This window comes from Antechinus flavipes, chromosome 3 (genome assembly GCF_016432865.1).
Source record: "Antechinus flavipes isolate AdamAnt ecotype Samford, QLD, Australia chromosome 3, AdamAnt_v2, whole genome shotgun sequence".
NCBI lineage: Eukaryota > Metazoa > Chordata > Mammalia > Dasyuromorphia > Dasyuridae > Antechinus > Antechinus flavipes.
The window spans coordinates 480,724,412-480,748,558 of record NC_067400.1 but is presented as its reverse complement, the minus strand read 5'-3'; the positions used below and the strand labels follow the sequence as shown (position 1 = coordinate 480,748,558).

General features: G+C 37.7%; 1 protein-coding gene across 4 annotated transcripts in view; it reads right to left on the bottom strand.

Moving 5' to 3' along the window:
- Positions 1–2,777: 2,777 nt before the first annotated feature.
- The window catches only part of FEZ1 (fasciculation and elongation protein zeta 1), an 85,263-nt gene continuing 63,893 nt past the window's right edge, over positions 2,778–24,147 (bottom strand). For all 4 annotated transcript variants that reach the window (XM_051986750.1, XM_051986752.1, XM_051986751.1 and 1 more), the window contains 7 exons: positions 20,828–20,914; positions 18,010–18,178; positions 14,143–14,414; positions 13,165–13,245; positions 10,500–10,575; positions 4,815–4,880; positions 2,778–3,134 (listed from right to left, as the gene is read on the bottom strand). In XM_051986750.1, the coding sequence (XP_051842710.1) occupies positions 3,118–3,134; positions 4,815–4,880; positions 10,500–10,575; positions 13,165–13,245; positions 14,143–14,414; positions 18,010–18,178; positions 20,828–20,914 (768 nt within the window). In that variant the 3' untranslated portion in view covers positions 2,778–3,117. The remainder of the gene's footprint in view (positions 3,135–4,814; positions 4,881–10,499; positions 10,576–13,164; positions 13,246–14,142; positions 14,415–18,009; positions 18,179–20,827; positions 20,915–24,147) is intronic.

Genomic DNA, 24,147 nt, shown 5'->3' with positions numbered 1-24,147 from the left:
GAATTATCTGTTTTACTTTTGCAAAGTAGAGCTCCAGTTAGTCCAGATTATTGACATCATCCATCACTATGGTCTATTGCTTCCAAGTATGGTTTATGAACTGTTTCCCAAACTCCTCATCTATTTTCTCTATATGGGTGGTTTTTTATTATACTACGTCGGCTTTCACTGATCTTTGCCCATATATTCTACACCAAACTTTCCTTTTCTGGTTCCAAGATTTTCTCATCTATCTTCTCAAGATGCAGTGTCCCAAATGTCTTGGGGCAGTTTAAGATTCTTAAAACTGCACCAGAACTTTGGGGATGGACACCTTTTACTCCACCCACCTTGCCATTCCTTTTGAATAAAATGAATATGCCCTCCCAAAGAGGGTCACAGATACTACTCTATCAAATCACAGCAATTATCTATGAATTTTCTTCCTTACATTAGCTTTCTAAATTCAACTTGCTTCTGTTGAAAGAATATTTCTGAGTAGTTTCCTAAAGGTCTCAGGAACAATTTTATCACCAACAGGTTTGTAAATGTGGATATTAAATAAAAAGAGAAGCCAAACAGAAAGAAAAATAAATTGATGGGCACAACTGGTAAATTTCAGCATTCTGAGATCCAATTTTTGGCTTAAATAGCTTTTTCCAGGACCGTTCAGAGTATGTAACAAAATAGCAGCATTTGGGGGCATCTGAATAAACTAATGGGGTACTGTCTCTTCATGTAAGTGGTCTGGACCTTTAGTCACTATTTGTGAGTGGTATGTAACACCTGCAGGGTATCTTGTGCAGACAAAAAGTTCATTGTGTAGCTGGGCTTTGTGAATTCTGTCTAAGCAGGATGAAGTAGCTGAATTTTGTGTATTCAGTCTCTAGTAGAATGGGAGGAAGGAAGCCATTCAAACAAGTTTTGTGTATTTAGTCTGTAGCAGAATAGGGGAAGATAATTCATTTAAACAACAAATTCTGATTTAAAAAAAATGATTGTTTTCATCCACATTTCTTGACAATATGCTTTGTGTCTGCATCCTTTTAAAATTTGATTTCCTAAGAGTTTCTCCTATTTCTCTCTCTCTCTCTCTCTCTCTCTCTCTCTCTCTCTCTCTCTCTCTTTCTCTCTCTCTCTCTCTCTTAATTGAGCTATTCTCTATGGCATCTAGCTTTTCAAATATTTTTCCTTCATACCCTTCTTTACAATATGAGTTCCCCACAACCACTCTACGATATCTAGTTCTCTTTAAAGGTGAAGTAACTGAGACTCAAAGACATTCAAAATCTAAGCAAGTAGGCATCAGGTTTTGAGACTCAAACCCAGATCCTCTGATTCCAAGCCAGTCTCATTCCATAGCACCGCATTGCCTTCATTTGCAAAGTCCCTGGGGAAATCAAGGAAAGGTGTGAAGCTGCTTCTCTAAGCTTTGTTATGGATGCATTGGATTTTGCTGGGGAGTAATGGAAAATCTAGGGGAAGGAGCAGAAATGGCTACCTTGTCCCCTGCTCTACAGTAGTCTGAGGGAAGCAAAGAGGGTTTCCGGCAGGGGGGAGATGTAAAACTGGGACATTCGGGCGATTTCCCAGGACTGCCATGCTACCTGATAGGTAAGGGTAACCTATGACATTCTGCTTAGGTGGCTTGGTGCGATATAAACAACGGCTTCTCTGGAGATTGTGCTGTAGAAATTTGACGCACACCCATCTTAACCTTATTCTGGCTGTTGTAGAGATGGGAACTAGAAATAGAAAAACTATCAAATGGCACGTGTAGGAAAGACTTGGATGTTATCTAATCCCACTTCTTTGTTTTATAGAGGAGGAAATGAAAGGTAAAATGATCTGCCTACAGTAAAATCAGTGACAGGTATAGATATGAAAATCAGATCTCTGGGCTCGTATTGTTCCATCAAAATGATTCTGGTCAGGAAAGCTAGATGTACGGAATCAAGATGATTGATGAAAGTCAGATCTGCATTTCCAGCAAGAACATAGGACACACCTGGCCAGTCCTTCCTTCTAGCAGTGTCCTATCCTGGTAGAAGTTGTATGGGGCAAATAGAAGCCAAGAGACTGAAGTTTTAGGATTGCAAGAAGGAGAGAGAGGCAGCCTACAGGAAGGAAACAATGCTGAGGAAACTACTTCTCTAGAGGTGACCCAGGGCAGCTAGGAAGGGCTGGGGATCTGCACTTTGGGGGAGATGTAACAATCATTTATGAGGAAGGAAAAGAAAAAAGCTGATTGCTCATAGTCTTGCTGAAGAGGGAATGTCCTCCTCTAGGATGGCCTTCTAGAATGGTACTCTAAGGATGCTCAGTGTATTTGGCTTTTTCTACAAACAGAAAACTATCAACTCCCTGTGACAAACTAAGGACAGAATCAGAAGGTGCTGCATGTTTCATATGGCACTACCATTTTGTAATCAGGGTATAAGATGATAAGCCTCCCCTTTTCCCTGCCTTCCAAATGAGGTACTGAAAAATATGGGGTGCCACTCTCCAATAATGTCACTCAGGGGCAAAATATTATCGTATGTCCCTGCTTTTGTGATTTTCTGGCTACCCTAAGATGGTGTTTTCCTCTCTTGTCTCTATGTCAATGTCTCTCACATATCTCCCCACTGAATGTTTAGCACTGCATTATATTTTCCCGGTTTCTAAAAACAACATTGGTATCTTTTGTCCAGGATGAGGAGCCAACTGTGTGACCTTCCTGGAATGGAAGTCCTAGCATGGATGGGAGGGAAAGAAAGAGGGAAATCTGAAACATGCTTCAATAAATGAGACAAGGGTTAATTAAATGAGTATTTATTTCAAAATTAGTCTTGTAGTGTAAGCTGTGTTTTGAGGGCTGGAGCCAGAATACATAGTCAGTGGTAAAAGCATCTGTCTTCCTCCGACCCAGGCAGAGAGGAATAGACATCACTAGCCCTGCCCCTCATTCATGCATCCAAGGATCACGAGGACTAGAAGCCAACAGCAAAGGATCCCGCGTTTGCTCATGTTTAATCCAGGTTATGCTATACACATTGAAATACATGTCGGAGGTTACATGGTGTCATGCAGTCCCTGCGGTGGAATGACTCTCTTGCCCAGCTACCTCCTGCAGCTGGGGTGCTCCGAAGGGCAAGGTTAAGTAGGGCAGAGCACTGGAAAAGAGAACAGGAGATCAATCAGAACCTGCCCAACTCAAGCTCAGACTGGCAAATGCCAGCCATGAGAACTTGTTCTGCTCCCTCCTACCCTTCTGACCCATCAGGAGAACTGAATCCCAACAGCAGAATCTCGGGGTTGGGAAGGAATTTGGAGATAAGGTGGATTAAAAGATCTTTGAACAGGAATTTCCTCTGACATCCCAATCTCTGTTTGAAGACCTCTAGTTATGAATGACACCTGGAATTTAGATTTAGGTACAGAAATAAAACCTAACCCTCTGGGTTCATGTCATGCTACTTTGGGTCATTCTTCTAATTATTAGGAAGTTTCTTCTAATAATTTTCTTGATAAAAGCTGAAACCTGTCTCTCTGTGATGTCTTCTTATTGGTCCTAGTTACACCTTAAAGGACCAGGCATAATAAATCTAATCAGTTTTCCCTGTGACAGCCTTTCAAATACTTAAAGGAAGCTATCATGTCCCCTTGAATCTTATCCTGTCCAGGTGAAACATCCTCAGTTCCTTCACCTAATTCTCACATAACAGTATAATCTCCCTCAGTCCCATCACTATCCCCAGTGTTATCCAGATTGCAGATGTCCTTCCTAAAACATGGTGCCCAAATTAAATACACTATTTTGGCTTTTTTTCTGACCAGAACAGAATACAATAGGACTGTCACTTCCCTCATTATATACACTTTATGCAGTTTAAGATCATTTTAGATTTTTTTCAGCACCCACATTGTACTCTCACTTACGTTTAATCCACCATCCCTTTCCTCTTAATTTTTTTCTCCTCCTCTTTCATGTGGAATTTTATTTTGCTGTGTGTCTCCTGCACTTGTGAAGTTGATTTTTTTTAAACCAAATTTAAACACAATTTTATTGTAATTAAATTTCATCTTATTAGGCTCAGTCTATTATTCCATTCTGTGACTAATTTTTTGGAACACAATTCTGCCTCTCACCTGCAAATTTTATAATCAATTCGAGCACAAGAGTTCAAAAGAGTTAATGTTGAATTTATCATTTCAGTGAATTACAAGTCAAAAAGAACCTAAAGAGGTCCCATAGGCTATTAACTTAGAACCACTCCTAACCCCTGGATGAGTATTAACCAGCTTTGCAAGATTCCAGACCATAAAAACCTATGAAGAGATGTCACAGTAACCTCAGAAAAGTTATTCCATTGTCTTACAACCCTTGCAGCAGAAACTTTTCCCTAAATCTAAATTAATTTTTTCCATTTCTCACCATGGAAACAATGTTGCTGTGACCGACTATATCTTTTTTTTTCCTATGTACTTGAAAATGATAGTGAAAATCACTCCTCTTTTTTCAAGTTAGAATGCGCTCCGTCTTGCAGTTTGTCTGTCCTCCTCTGTCCAGTTTCCCCAAGCTGTTTCTTGTTTTATTTCCTCTACATTTGGCATCCTTCTGGTAATTAAGAGGGACTGGGATCTATTTCTCACTTCCCCAAAAGCCTGAATGCCCATAGAAACCTGCTTTGTCTCTGTAAAACCTGTTTATTCAGTACTTTTCTTCCTGCATAGATTCACCTTGCAGAGTTCTAGAGAAACCTCAGATTAGCTTCAAAGACCAGGTTCAGGAGCCATGAGGGGTCCCCAGAGGGACTCTTCTGCTGAGGGTGACACGGAACTATTATTCTTACCTTTTAAAATGTAGTCCGTCAGCAATGTAGGCACCTTCTCATTATCTTCCTTCATGGCAAAGAGAACTAGGAGAGAGAGGAAACAGAAATGGGGCAGGACATTGACTTACGGCATGCAGTTTCTGTGCTAAAGCCAATTATCCGAGCAACAAACTGACCAACCACCCCTGGCTGACAGGCCAGTGATCATGAAAACCCCTCAAGTGCCCGAGTACATAACCACCCAAGCTCAAAGGCGCTCCCTTTGTCACAAATCAGCTATCCTAAGCTGTTAAAGGAGACGGAAATGCTTACATAGGAATAAGTGGCTCACATAGAGCTCTAAAATGCAAAAATGTACAGGCTCAGAAATGCAAATTCAAAGACCCTCAGGGTGCCATCATCTACTTGGGACTCTAGCACAGATAAATAAGCAAGATGAAACCAAAGTTGGGGTACAAGGGAACATCCATCACACACACCCCAACAGCTCTGGAACCCAGGTTAAGCTTCCTACTGGGTATTCTGGCAATATGGACCAGGAGTTGTAAGGGCTTGCACCCTTTGATCCAGTAACCCATTTTGGGGAACACACTCCAAGGAAAATAATCCAAAAAAGGAAAAAAAAATCCAAAATGATATCCAGAGCAATGATGTTTATATCTAGAAAAAATGAAAACAATCCAAGTTGCCAACTACAAGTGAATGGCTATGCAAACTATGGGAAGGAGAAAGAGATATCTAGGTACAGATATATCCATATATGTATGTGTATGTGAATAGGTGTATGTGTGTATATCACCTACTGCAAACCAGGAACTGTGCTAAGAGCTTTACAAATATTCTCTCCTTTGATCCTCACAACAACCATGTGAGGTAAGTGATGTTATTTTCTCCATTTTACAGTTGAGGCAACTGAGGGAAAAAGGTCAAGGGACTTCCTTAGAGTTATGTAACTAGTATCTGAGGCCAAATTTGAACTCTGATCATTCTAACTCTAGGCCCAGCTCTATATTCATTGCACTCCCTATTTGCTCCTATAACGTATTAACACAAATAGCATATTACTACCAAATGGCAAACATGTAAACTATGTTGATATTTGGAGATAGGTTAAATAAATGAAAAAAAAAGAATTATGAAATAACATGCATACATTAATTAAGGCTATACAAAAAATAGTATATTAACTACAAATCAAAGATAATAAACTGATAATTCTAATATATTCCTCCCCCCATGCTACTAAACAAAAATAAAATAAAATAAAATAATTGGGTACTCAGGCCAAGCTTATATCTTGTTATTCTGAACAAGAATAAAATTCAAAATCACTGAATATATGATCAGCAAGCATTCTCAAAGATTAGACCAATTACTTGAAGTTATTTTTAAAATTCTTTTTTCATATTCGTTAATAGCAGAGGGATTCAACCAAAGTATTAAGCATCATAGTTTGAACAAAGAATTGTTAGACGATGCTTTGCCAACTCCTCCATTTTTCAGAGGGTGGGGATCCACAAAGGTTAGAAAAATATATGGTATCTATTTTCAGATTTTTTTTCATAAATTGATCAGTAAAGCTGATTTCCTCCCCTCTTTTTTCCTTTTTCTTTAGAAATGCTATTTGTGGGCAGCTAAGTGGTGCAGTGGATAGAGCACCAGCCCTGAATTCAGGAGGCCTTGAATTCAAATCTGTCCTCAGACATTTAACACTTTCTAGCTGTGTGACCCTGGGCAAGTCACTTAACCCCAGTTGCCTCAGCCCCCCCCCCAAAAAAAAAATGCTATTTGTTATATGAGATAGATCTCTGGACCTTAGGCAAGTGTTTGGGAAGGGAAAATTACAATGTTATACAAAAAGACATCAATTTTTTTAAAAAAAGCATGTTAAAATTATTAAGCATTTAAAATTTGCTTAGCATAAGGCTAGATTCATGAGATAATAAGAGAAGTCGAAAACAGGGTTTCCTCTGCACAAGTTGCTCATAGTCTTTTAAGGAGAGAGAACTACTCACAAGAGTGAGATGATTATAACCTAATCGATTTTTAGCCTAAATGTTTTTGATAACTTTTATTTCTATAGTATTTAATCAATCAGCAAGCATTTATTAAGTACCTATCAGCATAGCTAGACACTATGCAGACACTAGAGTTACAAATGAAAAAGATGAAATAATCCTAACTCTTAAAAAGGTTACATTCTAAGGACAAAAACAAATACATATATAAATATATAAATAATAAAAGCACAAATACAAAATAAATATAAAGTCATTAAACACGAAGTGATTTGGGTGGGGTACACTAGCAAGTGGGGAATTGTGTGATTGAGAAAGACATCCTACTAAACCAAATATCTTCTAAAAGTTTTTCATAACAAAGAAAATCATAGCAGAAAGTCTTTCAGGAAAGTGGCTGTATCAAAGAGGGGGACAGAAAGTGGATGGAAATAGAGGACAAAAATAATGATGAAGTTTCTGCTTTTATTCCCTAACTACTGTATTTGTTTTTTTTCAATAAATAGCCTCCTTTTTTTGGCAGAATTTTAAGGGAAGAAAATGAAATTTGGGTCATGAAGGGAGAATATCCAAGTGAGAATGAGGCAGGAATGGCTAGAATAGAGTGAAAGTGGGTCTTTGAGCTAACTGCATGTGTGAACTTGTGAGCTAAGCCCACATCTATTAAGGAGCTTACAGGAAGTTGGTCGAACTTGGATCTTTTATATTATTATTGTTATTATATAATTTTTGCTCTCTGCTGTCAGGTAAGTGTTCTATTCAATTGTGTCAACTGGGAAGGCTTGTCAAGAGAGCATTTGCAGAATGTATGGCAGAAAGGAAGCAGATCTCCACTGAAACTGATATAGAGATGCCATTTAGATAACAATGATTGTCAGAACTGACCATCTTAAATTTCTAAATTGAGATGAGTTGTACCATCATTGCAGGTGTGTCAAATCTTTGGCCTCTGATTCTTTGATTTGAGGATAGCAGAGAGGAGACCTTATTCACAATAGGAAATTACTCAAAGGAGAGGATTCCACACAATTGATTCAAATATAAATGCTAGTTATCACTGGGGTGACAATCATCAAATCAATATCATTTCATAACTGCTTCAGTTTCCTCACTGTAAAAGGAAAAGGGAAATTGGCCTAGATCAGAGGTATCAAACTCCCCAGATTAAAATGTAGTGGGAAATGTTTATAATTAAACATTAATTATATATAAATGTAATCTATGTAATAAAATTATATGTATGAATTATATAAATTTATGTAAATAAGCATTTATAAATAAAAATACAACATTTGTTGTTGAATCATTTCACTCATGCCTGACTCTTTGTGACCCCATTTGGGGTTTTCTTGGCAGATATATTGAAGTGGTTTGACATTTTCTTCTCCAGCTCATTTTATAGATGAGGAACTAAGGCAAACAGGACTGGCAGAATCACATAATAAGTATCTGAGGCCAGATTTGAATTCAGAAAGAGAAGTTTTCCTGTTTCTAAGCTCAGGACTCTATCCATTGGGCCAGCTATCTTACAAGTCAACATAAATAATGTTAATTTTTTGTTTTCTAAGAGTCTGCAAGGATCTATTTTTGTCTGAGTTTGCTACTACTATGTTACTAGTTTTTAAGATTTCATCTAAACTCTGAATCTATGATCCTATAATCTATAGGAGATTTAAACACATAGGACCTTGCTAGAAATACAAATATACTCATACAACTTCATAAAATAAAGGAATTTCATGTTGTATTCCAAGTTAATTATTATTCATTACTATCTGTAATTAATTGTTTTACTTTTCTCTTAAGTCATTATGAAGATCAAACCATAAATATTAAGCTCCTCTTGATAGGTAGAGTCAAAGCAGTGCTGGATCCAGCTTAGTTAGACCAGTAGGAGAGGGAAGAGCATTGCTAAATTTTCAATGAGAGCATTTACACTCAGAAATTAGAAAGCATCACAAATCATGGTTTAAGATATTGTTTTATTGACTGTCTAGACTCAAGAAAGTGAGAGAGACCTGAGTTCAAATCTGCTCTCAGACACTTAACACTTCCTAGCTGTGTGACTCTGGGCAAGTCACTTAATCCCAATTGCCTCAGGAAAAAAAAAAAAGTGATAGAGAAAAAGTAAATAGTGTAGATTAAACCTAAAAATGCTTCTTGTTTTTTAGAAAGTCTGCTGTTAAACATTTACCATTATACTCTTGCGTGTAGTGGAAAAAATATTAAATTGGGAATTCTCTATAGTCGAATATAAGACTTAAGGACATGAGCCAATTTTTGTCCCTGTTCCCAGTGCCTAGTACACAATAGGATTTTACTGTATGCTTTTTGGACTGAACTGAGAATTGACCTAGGTTCTTGTGCAATGGTCTTTATATTATTAGACCTGTTAAATAAGGAGGATTTTCCAATTCAGATTCTATGATTATCCAAAATAGAATAATTTCTAAAAGCACAAATGTGTATACACATCCATACATAAGTTTATACTCCTGCCTCTTAAATATGAATACATATGCAGAAGAAAGAGTTTTTTATAAAAGAACACATTAATGTATTTTGAAATAAAAATTCCAAATTCTCAAGGACGAGATGTCTGTTGATTTCTCTCCAGTTGAAGATGTGTCTATTTTTCTTCCATATCGGAGCTTCCCTCACACTGGAGCCTCCTGCTTTAGGTCTCCAAACTGATATAATCGGAAACGTTTGGTCACCTTTAGCACTAGGTCCCAGCAGGCATCTTCCTCTACTGAAGAGATAGCTCCTCTTTTCTTCCTCTCCTCCTGAGAAAGCCCTGGGGTATCAAACCATCACAAAGCTCACTCCCCTCCCACTTTGCTCACTGCCTCAATGGGGGAGGCAGCCTGCTCTGTGTCATTCTCTGCAGTGCACCGTTGCCAGGGAGATGAGGGCTCTCCAGAATCCACCCAGCCTGTCACAGCATCTCAGCCTTGGGTTTTTCTATTCTTAAAAGAGTGGAGCTGGCATTAGTGGCTAACACCATGCCTTCCCCAACCCCCAACCAAGCCCTTTAGAGGGTTGTAATGTTTGATGTGTATAAATCTATTTTGCCTACAAAAGACTGTTTATGACATACTGTTTCTTCCTGCAGCTCAGAATGTTTGTGAATGTTTGAAAGTAGACCCAGAGAGGACATAGCCATTTACTGAAAAGGAAAATAAAGGCACTTTCTTTCCCTGTGTTCCTTAAAAACGAGTCTTTCCTTTCTATTCTTTTTCTGCCCCTTCCCAGATGGACAGCTCCTCCATCAGAACAGAGAGCTCTTTACAATGAGTTCCCTGCCCTTTTGGGGGGAAGGGCTTAGGGAGGAGAGATGGGAAAGCTGGAAATGGATCAACTAAATGGTAACAGGAAGGGACATTTGGCAAAGGAGAGAATTTCCAGGTACTAAGAAACAATTCAGCCACAGATTGCTCTGGTCTAAATAAAGGGACTAGTAGAGAAAGACTCGCCAAGCAGGACTTTTTTTTCTGTATAGGCAATGGATGAAAACAACCTTGGGGTCTTCTGATTATTTAAATTTTATCCATTCAAGAAATCGGCTGATGAAGCTTATCAGGAATACTTTCTGACCAATGAACAGGGATTCCAAGGGATTTCACCTAGAGTTCTAGGAGTGTCTGAAAATAAGGGGTCACAAAGAAGGGACAAAAGAGCTTACTGTTTGTCAGCATCTGCAGATCTTCCACTGATGGAGGTGAGGCCTTCTTTTCATAGGGGATGACTGTATTCAGATACTGCAAAGGAAATGTAAGGACAGTGAAGAGGAGAATTTAGACAGGAGGAAAGAGACCTGAGAAGGTCTCTTAGTATCAGGACTATTTGTTTTCAGGAACAGGATGCTTTTTTTCCTAGATAAGGTCTAGTACTTTGCAAATATAGTATTCTCACAAATGGATCAAAGAATCAGATATTTAGAGCTTTGAGGAAGGGGATCTAAGTTGTTTTTTTTTTTTATTTGTTTATTTGTTTGTTTTTAACCCAGGTCCTTCGTTTTATGAAGAAATGGAAACCCAGAGAACTTTATAAACTTGCCAAACATCACACAGGTACAGATTCAATCACAATCAAGATTTGAACCCAAACCTAGTAGTAATAAAAATGACAGATCTCCCTTTCAGGAGTCTCCTTAACAATTTCACTCCTTGGATCTCTTCGATAAAGAGAGCTAATTCAGTTTCAATTGATCAAAGATGGGCAGAAGCAGCTACACCCAAAGAAAGAACACTGGGAGATGAATATAAACTGCTTGCATTTTTGTTTTTCTTCCCGGATTATTTATACCTTCTGAATTCAATTCTCCCTGTGCAACAAGAAAACTGTTCGGTTCTGCACACGTATATTGTATCCAGGATATACTGTAACCTATTCAACATATAAAGGATTGCTTGCCATCTGGGGGAGGGGGTGGAGGGAGGAGGGGAAAAATCGGAACAGAAGTGAATGCAAGGGATAATGTTGTAAAAAATTACCCTGGCATGAGTTCTATCAATAAAAAGTTATTAAAAAAAAAAACTATTTCACTCCTATCTTCAGGGGCCTACCAATTGACGATGGATGGTCAACTCATAGTTAAAATCTCTACTTTATTTAAATTCAATATCCATTTATCCTATGTTCTAGATACCCTCTTGGATAGGATTCCACATGAAAATAACAGTGCAAGTCCTTAAAGAGATTATAATTGAATGGGAAATGTAGTATATGGTAAAAGTTCTTTAACACAAACAAAAATGTACATGAAAGAGGATCATGTGATTATTGGTTCAGAGTTTAAAAGGGCCTTAATGTAATCCCCCCCATTTTACAGATGAAGAAACTGAGGACCTGAGAGATTAAAAGACCTGCTCAGAGTACTCAGCTAATCAGTGATAGTGACATAGGTCTTTTTGACTGCACATGAAGCAACTAATCCTCCAATTTGGTGGAGGCAACCACAGCATCTAAACTGTATATCAATAGGCAGAGGTAGAAGAAGTCTATCCTATAAATACAAAAGATAAATGCCGACTTGTTTTTATTAATAATAATTATTCTATAATAGTTCTATAATGCTTTAAGTTTTGTAAGGTATAACACCCCTGCAAAGCAATGTAACTATTCTGATCTCCTCTTTTACAGATGAGGAAATAGACTTGGAGAGATGAAGTCTTGGGTTCAGGCTTTACAAAGCTTTTAGAATGTTACTGTGGATATTAAAACCAAGAACCTCAGAATCCAAAGTACATACTGTGTTCTATGGATATTCTAGGCATCAAATAGTTTTAATTAAGTTAGAAAACAAAATATTTCTCCCCAGGTACCTTTAGTCATTTAGAAAATATTAATGCTTTATTTCTGGCTAGAGGTAGCTCCTTATGTTTTGAAATGTAGTATGACAGACAGCTTTTATTTTCCCTGCCACTGACTAATTAGCCATATAACCTTGAACAGGCAACTCCCCCTCTGCAAACCTCAGGATTTTCACCTGTAAAGGGAAGATTGGGGTAGATCCTTTCTAGGGTTTCTTCCATGTCTAAAGTTCTATAGCCTATGATTTCTTTGTCAAAAATGACTGGAAAGCAATGCATAATAATGTGAGAGTATTGGATATGCTCCCTCTGCTGGTTTTTATTGGTTCCTCTGCAACAAAACAAGCATCTCAAGGACTCCCAGTTAATTAATAGCTAAAGACTAGTAGAAAACTTGAGAAGCCATTGGATTCATTATGTAGATAAATAAGAACTTATTCCAATTTTTAAAAAACTTAGAAAAATAAGAACTTATTTGAATTTTTTTAAAAATCAGGCAAATAAGTTATTCTAATTTCTAAAAAGTCAGATAAGTATTCTAATTTTAAAAAAGACTAGTAAGAATTTATTCTATTTTTTTAATACTATGTCCTGCCTAAGTAACCTTAGTAACTCTTATTGAAAGAGATCTAGATTGTCCCCTCCAGTAGAAGAAAATACTGAAATGAAATTGAAAAAGAATTATTTTGTGATTCTGGAAATTTTGAATAAATTTAGTATGGGTTGAAGCCCCATAGGATCCATGGGGAAAAGCTTCAAGGGATGTAGTAGGGAATAGGTCTCATATGAAAGCTAAATCTCAGAAAATGGGGATCCTTTGAATCAACTCTATTTGTGTATCAATCACTTAAGCTACCTTGAACGTCATGTTATGACACCTATGCTTTGTAACTTTCATCAGGTTTTTGATAAGAAATATTCTCTTTCTTAAAGGAAGGAAAATGTATGAATCATCTATTGCTCTCACCCTTTGTTCATGAGGTTGATCTGCTGGAGCCAGAAAAGAAATCTAGGTGCTAGAGATGATGCTCATACCTGTTTATCAGTTCCTGAGTTGCCAAAGGTCTGCCGAATACCAGTTTGCAGGATGTTGGAGATCCCCTCCATGCTGAAGCGCTGGGAAAGAGAAGAAAGAGATTCTATATAGGCAAAGGTTTTTCTGAGTCTTGGAGCTTCCCACCCTCAAGGTTTCTGGGTCCTTCCTGAATTCTAAGAACTATATATATCTACATGTAGTTCTGTGAGTGAATAAACTAGGACACTAGATCATTCTAGGGCTACAAACCAAGCCTGAGTAGACCTATGTGCTGTAAGAATAACTACTGCACCCTCAGAGAGACAGATTCCCCAATCTCTGTGGGTACCTAGGTACTCTGACTCTGAGTATCTCTTTCAGAATCTCTTTCCTTTAGATCTTCCAGAAGATAAGATCATTAGAAAAAGAAGAAGAAAAAGAAATGCTTCTATAAAATTTAGCCAGATGAAATAAGACTCTTTGACAGAAAACAGAATCAAGAACCACTGTTATACAAGGAGGGCCTTAGCTTCCAACATACACCTGCACTGACAGGTAACATTGACCCAAATAATCCTGTCGAGGTCCTGAGCAGTCTTCAGTTCACTTTCCACCTTTGAGATCTCAAGGGAATACTGATAATGAATGCACTCATACCCTATCAGGACTATTATCTGCCCCAAGACCAGAAATACTGATGGAGGATCCTGGCATAGATCTCCCCTAAATAAAAATGCCAGATCTTAGAACTTCATTTTTCTCAAAGCTCATTTGTAAAGAGCATTACACATTACATGTTATTCATCTTATTTTTTCTCACCATCTTTTTAACTAGATTGGAAGTCCTCTAAGGTCAGGAACTATACTTTGTTCTTTCTATCCATAATGCATAATGCATATTTGCTAATAACAGATTTATTGGAAGTCTGGATGCTGCTCAACTCCCTATGTTTTCTGGGACCGGATATCTCTCTCCCTTGCAGGGATTTTTCACTCACCTTGAGGGGCATCTGGTTTCCTTTTTCTATTCGGCTACTTTGCAGGCTCAAGCCTTTCTCTTTCCTTCTCTTCTTCATCAGTTCTCTCTGCTCTTTTTGTTTGTTCTGGACCTCAATCAGCACGGTGATAAAGGAGTTTTTCACTTCCTTCTCAAACTCCAGCTCATCACGCCGGGCAAGCTGCTGTACCAGTTCCTCAGAGTAATCGCGGATGGCACCTTCTACCCGATCCAACAGCTCCCCCAGCTCAGACCCTGACATATGTCTCAGTCCTGTAAGAGAGAATCCCAAGACAATCTACACCTTTCCCAAACCAGCCCTAATGTAGGCGGCAAGGTGGAAAAATCATTACTGGCTGAGTAAATCTATAGCAGGAGAGCCTATTAGATCATACTGCCCACTGGTTTTTCTATACAAGACAATGGCATCATTTGCAGAAGAGGGCAATGTACTTCAATGGAAAGAGCCCTAAATCTTTATTCAAGAGGCTGATACTAACTAGCTACATGAGTGACCTCAGGGAAGTCTCAGAATCTCTCGGCTTTCTCATCTATAAAATGAAGGTGATGGATGAGATGACCCAGAGGCATCTAATTCTGAGGCTAGAAGTGACAGATCCAGGAACAGAACCTAGGTTCACACCTGTTCCAGAGGGATCACCCTCTACAAAAATGATTATTTCTGCGTGACTTTCAAGTTCTTTATGAAGTGCCTACTTTGTGTAAGGCACTGGGCTTGTAGCTTTGCACATGGGGTACAAAAACAATATTGTCTCTGCTCTCAAAGAATTTGCATGAGGGTCCGGGTGGGAGAGAGGTGAGGAAGGGGGAAAGAAGGGAAGGTGCCTTGTCACTTGAGGGAGAGAACCAGCCACTGTGTGCTTCAGGGAAGGGTGCATGAAGGAGGTGACATCTGAGTTATGTCTTGAAGAAAGATGAAAGTTTTAAGAGGCAGAAGTAAGAAGAGAGGGAATTCTGGAGGAAGAGCCTGTGCAAATGCAGGGAAGCTTCTAAAAGCAGCTAATAACACAATTTAAGTAGAAGGTAGACCCCATAATATGAAATGAGCCTGGAAAGATAGAGTCAAATTGTTGAGGGCCTTGAATATCAGATTAAGATTTTTATCTTAGAAAAGATAACTGATAAAAAAGGTGGTACCATCATTAGATTTGTGCCTTAGGATGATGGTTTTGCCAACTAAATTGAAGGTGGATTGTTTCACATTTATCTGTATCCATCCCATGTGCCTAGCATGTTTCTAGCACACAGTAGGAACTTAATAAATGCTTACTGATGGAGTGGAGACAGGAGAGTCTAGAAAGCAGGAAAACCAATTAGTAGATTATTATGGTCGTCCAGGTGAAAAGTAATGAAAACCTGAACTGAGGCCATGTCAATGTAAGGGAAATAGATTAAATAATGGGGAGCTAGAACTTTTTGAGATAGCCTCCTCATCACTGGACATCATTGATGTCCAAATGAACAACAATCCAGGCTCTGTATTAAGAAGGAATGTGGGAGGGCTGTTTATTCCCAGGGGTTGACCAAGATTTAGCCTGACACACAGAACCCACTTGAGTGGTGACCTGCATGATACACCAAAGCCTCCTTTAAAGCACAGGTGTATATATTTTTGGTGTATGTATAAATTATCTATTCAACTAAGATTATAAATTACAGAGAAGGGGTTGTCCTATTGAAGTATCTTTACTTGGGAATTTCCTATACCAATGAAATAACTGGTCTAGTTTCTCTATTTTTCTCTTTGTGTGTATGTGTGTGTATCTCTTCTTCTCTGTCCCACTCTCTCTGTCTCTTTCTGCATCTGTCTCCTTTTCTCTCTGTTTCTCTCGAAATATATGTACACACACACACACACACACACACACACACATATATATCTATACACATACACACATACATATACACATATATATATCTATATAGGTAACAGATATAAATAGATATATATGTATATAGATTTTTTGCATAGTATATTTTGTATACCTTTAGAGAAATTCACAGCATAGAGCCAACATCAGAGAGAGACTGTTGACATTTATTTTTTGCTCTTTTATGAGTTAAAATTCCAAGTAGAAAAAAACAAACAAACAAACAAAACAAAAAAACAGCCAGTAGGTGGCACAAATTCTGCTATCTTCTTAGAAAAAATGGGGCTGGAGAAAGCTAAACTTAATTTTGATGTAATTTTTTTCATTTGTAAAGTTTTTGGGGTTTTTTGAATCATTTTCCTACCCTCATTCCCCAACTTGCCTCTTTCTAAATTCATCCTCAGTTTTTATTTTTGAATCTTCTGCTGATCAAGCTTGTTTCCCCTGTTTTATCCAGCTATTTTAGGTCCTCATCTAGTCTCTGTTTTTGCCATTTAATTGTATATTTCAGCTGTTTCCTTGTTCTTTTGCTTAGTGTTTTTACCTTTGCTACAATATCTGAGTGCCTGGGAATTATGCCAGGCAGTTGGTTCTTGATGCAGCACTCCTGCAGACAAAATTGCTTTGTTCATCTGAATAGTTTTTCTGTGTGTTAGTACTCTGGCTCCTGCTGCTTAGAGTCACTGATTTTGATGTGTGTGTTTGGGGGGAGGGGGAGTTATGTTACTTTATCTCTCAGACTTCTGACTTGATTTTAAATATGACATTTGTAGTGGTCACTTTTGTCAGCCAGTTGGTGTCGTTGTTAAATGCATCTGCTCATCATGATCATATTTGCCAGAGCATTTTTTTTCTTCTCATTCTGATTACATCAAATTATTTTCATATACCTGATTTTCTTTCTCCAATTAGTGTCTATGTCATCTCCACATTGTACTTAACAAAGGATCAAGGAGGGAGAAGAAGCAGGAGGAAGGAGAGAATTTGGAATTCAAAATTTTGCAAAATGATTGTTAAATTTTTTTTTCATGTATAACTGGGACAATAAATACCAAAGTAAATAAAAATTACAAAAATCTAATAACAAAGAATCAAAGACTTAAGAGTCAGAAAGGATATTAGAAGCCATAGAGTCTAATCCCCTCATTTGAGAAGGAAGAAACTAAGATAAACAGAGGTTAAGTGATTTACTTAGAATCAGTCACCCATCTAGTAAGCATATGACTGAATTTGAACTTGGGTCTTCCTCATTCTAAGCCTCGCAGTCTACTTTGCCACCAGTTGCCTCACCTGTTGTAATCCACCTTCCTGAATTTGTCATGCTGTATCATGCTCCAAAAATAGATGTATTTATTTTTAAATGTGCCCTTTCCTGTATTTTATATTTTTTCTATGTTTCATACTTTTTCATGATTCATCCAGACTTTATTTTCAAATAGTATAGTTATGATGCCTTTGCAGTCAGCTTTTCATTATTATTATCTGATACCACTTACTTGAAACTTAGCTGTTTTAGGGTGGTAGCAGATCATGCTGTACTTATAATTTATGTGGTTCTACTTAATTTGCTTCTATAATTCATGGAATCATAGGATTTTTGAAATGGAAGAACCTCAGGGTTCATTTTATAGATGAAAAAAATGAGTTCCAGAGCTCTGAAATAAATCTTTGCCCATAGTCAAAAAAGTAGCAGGTAACAGAGTCCAATTTCAAACACACTCCAACCCCACTATTCTTTCTATTATACTATGCCATTCCAATCACCCTTTGGTTAATTTCCTCTTCCAGTATTTTTTCCCTTCTATTTTGTTTAGTTGCTTTTATTTTTTCAAGTGTCTTAATCTTGGTTTATTTTTTGAAGCAGGATAAGAAGTTCCTGTCACACCTGGCTTCTGATGTTCCAGATTTCTCCTCTGTGACAACACCCTAGTTTTCTGAACCCCAGACCTTTGCTCCAACCCACTTGCAGCCTTCACCTTCATAAGACCAGTTGTTGTTGAAGGTCTGTGTCAATGCTTGCATCTCTTGCAAGAGTATGGAATCTGCCTGGGATGAAGTTTCCCCTCCATCGTCATCCTCCAAAACCTCCTCTTCATCCTCAGGGTCTGGGGAGTTCTGCATCATCTCCTCAATTTCTTCAATCACCTAGGAAGGAGCCAGAACATAGATAGGAGTTAGCAGGTTGGTATATTTTTTGATGGAGCTGAGAGTAACGATCCAGCTTTGTACAGAGAGTCATTCTGAACTGAACTTTGATGACTCCAAAAGGCTTCTAATTAGATGGTCTGGAAAATTCATAAAATATTATTGATGCTTCATATGAAAGAATAATAACAATTGCTCCATGTCTAGGGGGAATTAAATACACTGCTCCTTTAACATGAAGCACTTGTCCACTTGGGATAATAATCTCTTCCAAGAAGACCATTTAGGTGAGTGCTTTACTGGAACTACACTACTCAGGAACCAAACAGGTCTGCCTGGAAGAAACCATTTACTTCAAAGCACTGTGCACTTTATTTCTAATATATTATACACTCAACTTCAGGGAGGATTCAGTCCATTACTTACTGTAATATTTGAGGGAAATATTCCTGGTATACTTGAGAGGCTGGAAAACATTTAAAGTAAAAGAGAAGGCTATATACTTAGAGCTATCCTACTTGGGAGGGAAGCAAGACCAAAACTCTTTCTAGAACAACTGAAAGTAAAGATAATAGAGCCAGAAAAGTTAAATTGAGGCCTTATGAGTTTAAATGAAACCTAGGCTCCTGGTCTCAAAAGAAGCAATTAGTAGGGGAGATGCTAAGGAGTCCTCCAAGAGTTTAAGAAAGGAACACTTTTTACATTAATTGTTTATGAATTGAAGAGGAAAGGAAAGTTTCAGAAACCAAGTAAATGGGACTGCTGTGCAATCAGTGGGCAGTATTTCTATATAGTATATGAAACTCAATAGGAGAGGCAAAAAAAAACTTTTATAAAATAATACCTTGTCTGGCAAATTTGTATATAAAGAGCTAAAATAAATACAAACCGGACACATACCGCTGCTTTAAAGACAAGAAGTAAGATTCAGAGATGAGAATTATTCACTAAGTCAAGAAAAAGAAACAAGGATTACTTATTCCTACTCATTAGTTTAACAAATGGATTTTCATGGCCTAAAAACAATGGGATTGTTTTTGGTGAACAATGTTACATTCAAAATTTAAATGGATGATCAACTCATGTTCCTGTTCAGATCTATGAGTTGTAACCTAAGACTGCCATGAACTTATAGGAAGAGAAATTAACCACAGTTATCTATGACCCAACCACAGAGAACCATCAGTAGTACATCAGAAGTACATTTCAAAATTCAAGGTTCAGTGAACCCTAGGCATAAGTGTTACTAATCATTCTTTAAAGATAATACAATGATTTGGTAATGTGTTGCTATAGCTAGAATACATAAAGAAATCACTGAAATCTTTTTTTGAAATGTAGGAGAATGCGCAAAAAAGGAGGCTGGCCTAGAAAAAAGCTAGACACATTCAAAGGTAGAGGTAGGGGTTCAGCTGAGAATGGGGGGGAGAACTAGCTTTTTAAAAAATCCTCAGAAGAGAAAAGCCATATTTTACCCTAAATTGTTTATGGTCATTTTTTTTCCTAGGAGTTATCTGGTCTTTGGCCAACAAAGATCTTATTTTGGCATTTGATTAATGGTTACAGCACCATTTTCCATTATTATACTTTTATTATCCCCTTAATTACTCCATAATCTCTGAGGACCTAACTTTTCCCCCTAATAACTATAAGTCCCTATTTTCTCTCCTTAAGGGGTCCTCATCCATCTTTATATTTTACCATAAGTAAAAATAAAAACAACTTCTATCTTTTCCCCATAGTCTCTGTACCTCTATCTTAAAGGATACCTTCTGGCCCAGATTTTATGTCAGATGCCACTTTCAGAAACAATTGTATACTCTAATGCAGGGGTCCTCAAACTATGGCCCGCGGGCCAGATGCGGCAGCTGAAGATGTTTATTCCCCTCACTCAGGGCTATGAAGTTTCTTTATTTAAATGCCCACAAAACAAAGATTTTGTTTTTACTATAGTCCAGTTCTCCAACAGTCTGAGGGACAGTGAACTGGCCCCCTATTTAAAAAGTCTGAGATCTGGAAGCTAATCACTATCCTCTCTAAGTGTTAAATTATTATAACTAAAATATAATTCCTTCAACAAATATTGAGAATTTCCTTTAGTAATCTCTTTTTCATTGTTACTACTATTGAAAGAGACATTTATAATTAAATATGAGAAAATTTTAATCCAAAGAAAAACTAATCTGGAACTTGGGTATATCTCCATTTTCATCCTAGGACAAGAAGAAGAGATGCCTGATGTCTTTCTTGATCTTAAGAGCTCCAATACCCAGTGCAATGATTTATAATTCAGAGGTTCACTGAGGAGAGGAGAAAATGAATTAAAGGAAAGGGAAGCTTAGTAAGAAAGATTAATTCTGAGTCAAGTTTTAGCATCGTATTTCTGTTTATTTCATGACTCTCAAAGGATCTTGCAAACTAGATGGGTAAGGTGAGTCATTGATTTAAAATCCAATTAACAGAGTCTAAGAGTTAGAAGATTTGAAGTTGATCTTTAATTGATCTCTATTGATTAAAGTCAGATCTTTTAATCTAAGATCCTACTAGTATCACCACAGCACAATTTCCCCTCTGACCTTCTTGAATATAGCAAGTTTCTCTCAGAAGAACAAGAAGCCCCCAGGAATCTCTTTAAAGGTACCCATATACCTGATCCGCTGTGAGTAGAGGTTCCTCATTAATACCAGAGTCATTTTCACTCTTCTCATTAAACTCTTCTTCTTCCTTCTCATGGATCTAAAGAAATAAACGCAAATAGAATTCTGATTGGTCATTGGTGGAGTGCATTTTCCCATTTGATTTTTAGAGCTAATTTCCCATTAGATTTTAGATAAGAATTTAGAATTTTAACCAAATTGGGAAGTCTTTAATAAGGAACCCCCACATTCAGCATACATGACTGACTCAAGGCAAAAAGAAGAAGGGTCTGGAGCCATTCTGATAAAGAGTATGGACAAGTTTTTCTTTTTACTACAGACAGTTCCTTCCTGGGTGATGACATGTGGTTATCAGTTTCTTCTTCCATAACAAAAATTGAGTCATCTTAACATCTCAAAAATAAAAATTGAAAACGTTAGGTGCTGCATTTTAAAGAGCCCAAAGTGTCATCACAAGGTGAATGATGCTGCAACTACCTCCTACATCATGGCGTTATCACTTTCCTTACTGAGTAATTCCAAACTGAGAGTTTCTCATCAGATTTCATTTTTATTGTATTTTTGAAGGGAAATGGGGAAAGGGAAGGAATTGCCCCAGGCCAAATCCTTCTGTTTTAGTCTGTGATGACTACCATAGCTTTCCTGGATTCCAATTGTGGTGTCATGATGGAAGGAGCATGCAAAGAATCCACATGGGATAGACCACTATATAAACGAAACTAAAAAATAACATTTTAAAAGCTTACCTAATCTATTTGCTCTGAATCTCTAGAATCACATAATCCTAAGAAAACTCATGGCACTTTAGTGTCCTCTGGTTTTGTAAAGGGTTGAAGCTCAGACAAAGCTCAGCTGAATCAGAGCAACTGTGAATGAACAAATATTCACCAATGGCCAACCTATTTCTCAGAGCTCCTCTTTATACTAATTACCAACTCATTACTACTTCCAATTCAATCCAATGAGAATTTAAGTGCCTATTATGTATAGGCTGTATAGTACCTACTACAGGTACACTGTACTATGTGATAGAGATCCAAAAATAGAGTGAAAAAGAGTTCCTGACCTCAAGGACCCAATATCTTACTATTCCAGTTCGAGTTCTTCATCCTTATTTCCAAAGAGTAACTAGAATGAAACACTGGAATTCCTAAGGAAGAGGAAAAGTAATAGCCACAGCACAGCACCCTCCAATCTCTATACACATAGCTTTTTTGGGGAATCTCCACTCAAATCCAATTATTTAAACTACCACCTTCTGTAACTACATTAACAATTAAGTTCTTTAAAAAATCTGTCCCAAGAGGCAATTCCTTGAAAAGCGCCTTCACACTAGGCATCAAACCAATTCAGGTGGCACTTCACCCTTGCAGCTTTATACTTGGCAACCTGTTCCTCTGCCTCTTCCTAGGGTTTAGATTTTTCCCATCCTCCCTAGAACTACTCTCCCTTTCCCCTTTTATTTCATTGCCCTATGCAAGCCACAGAGAAATTTGACTTATATACTTCTTCCCTCTTCTTATGGATTTATTTCAGCTCCCCAGAGCCTTAATCCATATTTCTAGTCACTCTTTTGGGATGGGATCAGAAAGGAACACAAACACAATCATGACTCTCTAAATAACACAATCAATCAGCAAGCAGAGATTATGGAGCTAGGAACCTACCAACATGATAGCACAGAAGAATAATTGCAAACCAAGCAAACCAACTATTTGTCTCCCACACTTTTAGACATTTTTGGATGATACCCATCACATCCTAAGTTGAGCATCTGGCACAGTATGGTATCTCTAATCTTCTAAAAATCCCACCCATATATCCTGAGAATGCCTTAAGCTCCCAAAATGCCCTATAAAAAAAGATTCATTTAAATGCAGGGCCAACTTATGTGAACAAAAATAAATAGTTTTTGCCTTAAACATTATTAGTATCTAGAATGGCTAACAGGCAGGACAGTGAGATTGTAGGCCAATTTTGAGGAGCTGAGATGGAAGCATCATGGAACCAGATGGTGACATCTATTTCTGCTGTTTAACCCATATGTTCCTCTCTCTGCCAACCCCACCACCTGTGTTAGCTTCTTGGTTACAGCAGTTCTCCATCAAGCAGAACAGCACTTTTTAGGACCATGATTTGCTCAGAACTGTATTCACATAGTAGAGCTTTCCTGGGGCCAGAAAGTCCTGTGGTGAAAGTCAGACCCGTGCTGGGAGGTACAGTTTGATTCTTATATCCTTGTGACAGCAGCTGCAGTTCTGTATGCTGAAAAACTTTTGGAAAATATCTATAAATAATCGCAATATTTACATGTGGCCAATTATAATGACTACATAATTGGCTACTAATGATGTAGCTTTTAAATAAGCTGCTTCCCCTCCTAAAATGCTTTCTCTGTGTTTCTACATTTCCTGTTGAAGGCAGGGAGGAAGCAGGATGGGTCTTCCTCATGGTTTACAAGTTAATATACTTGGGGCTATGCAGCAGGAAGGATGATCTTTGTGTTTCTCACATACAAAGCCTGTCGGGGCTGATCTGTAAGATTTGAGGAAAAGAAGGTAAAAATCAACTAGGACTCTGTGAAAGGTACTTGCAGCTCTTGGTAAAAAATAAAATGGTACTGAACTTTTAAAAAAAGTCTTCTAGCATTGTTTTAAAAAATCCAGGGGATAGGATTTATGTAGACTACCCTCCAGAAAATGGATTCCTGTCCTTAACATCCAGACTCTTATTCTATTGTATTCTACCACTTCTTACCTACGCCCAGGCCTTGCTCCTACTATACTCCCTATGCTTCTACCTTAATCCCACTCTGGTACTTCTCCAATTCCAGCCTGGTTCTCATTCCCTTGCTCTTTGTACTCTGCCTTGGACTATCTCCTTGGCTTCCATCTGATTCTGCTCTTGCCTCACTCACTTCCTTATATCTATAAGGAACTTCCCTGGACCCCTGAGGCAATTTGTTTCACAGAAGGTATAAAGTTGGGAAATGAGATGATTCCAATATGTGACCACATGCCTCATGTATAAAAACATGGTTTTTAAGGTACTCTGAATCAGATTGTCATTTCAGTGTGCAAAGGGTGATGAGGAATTCTTTCAGCCTCATCTGTGCTACCCCAAAATAGATCACTGGAACTAGTCTAATACATGGTCATATATCAGAAAAACATTTATTTTTGTTTTGTATACATCATCAAGACTTGGTTGGTATGCTGTTTAGCTTTGCTGAACTACTGTTTCTTTTTTAAATTTTTTTGTTACAGGGAAGGGGTAACTCTTTGGATACAGAAGGATGAAAGGCTAATATGG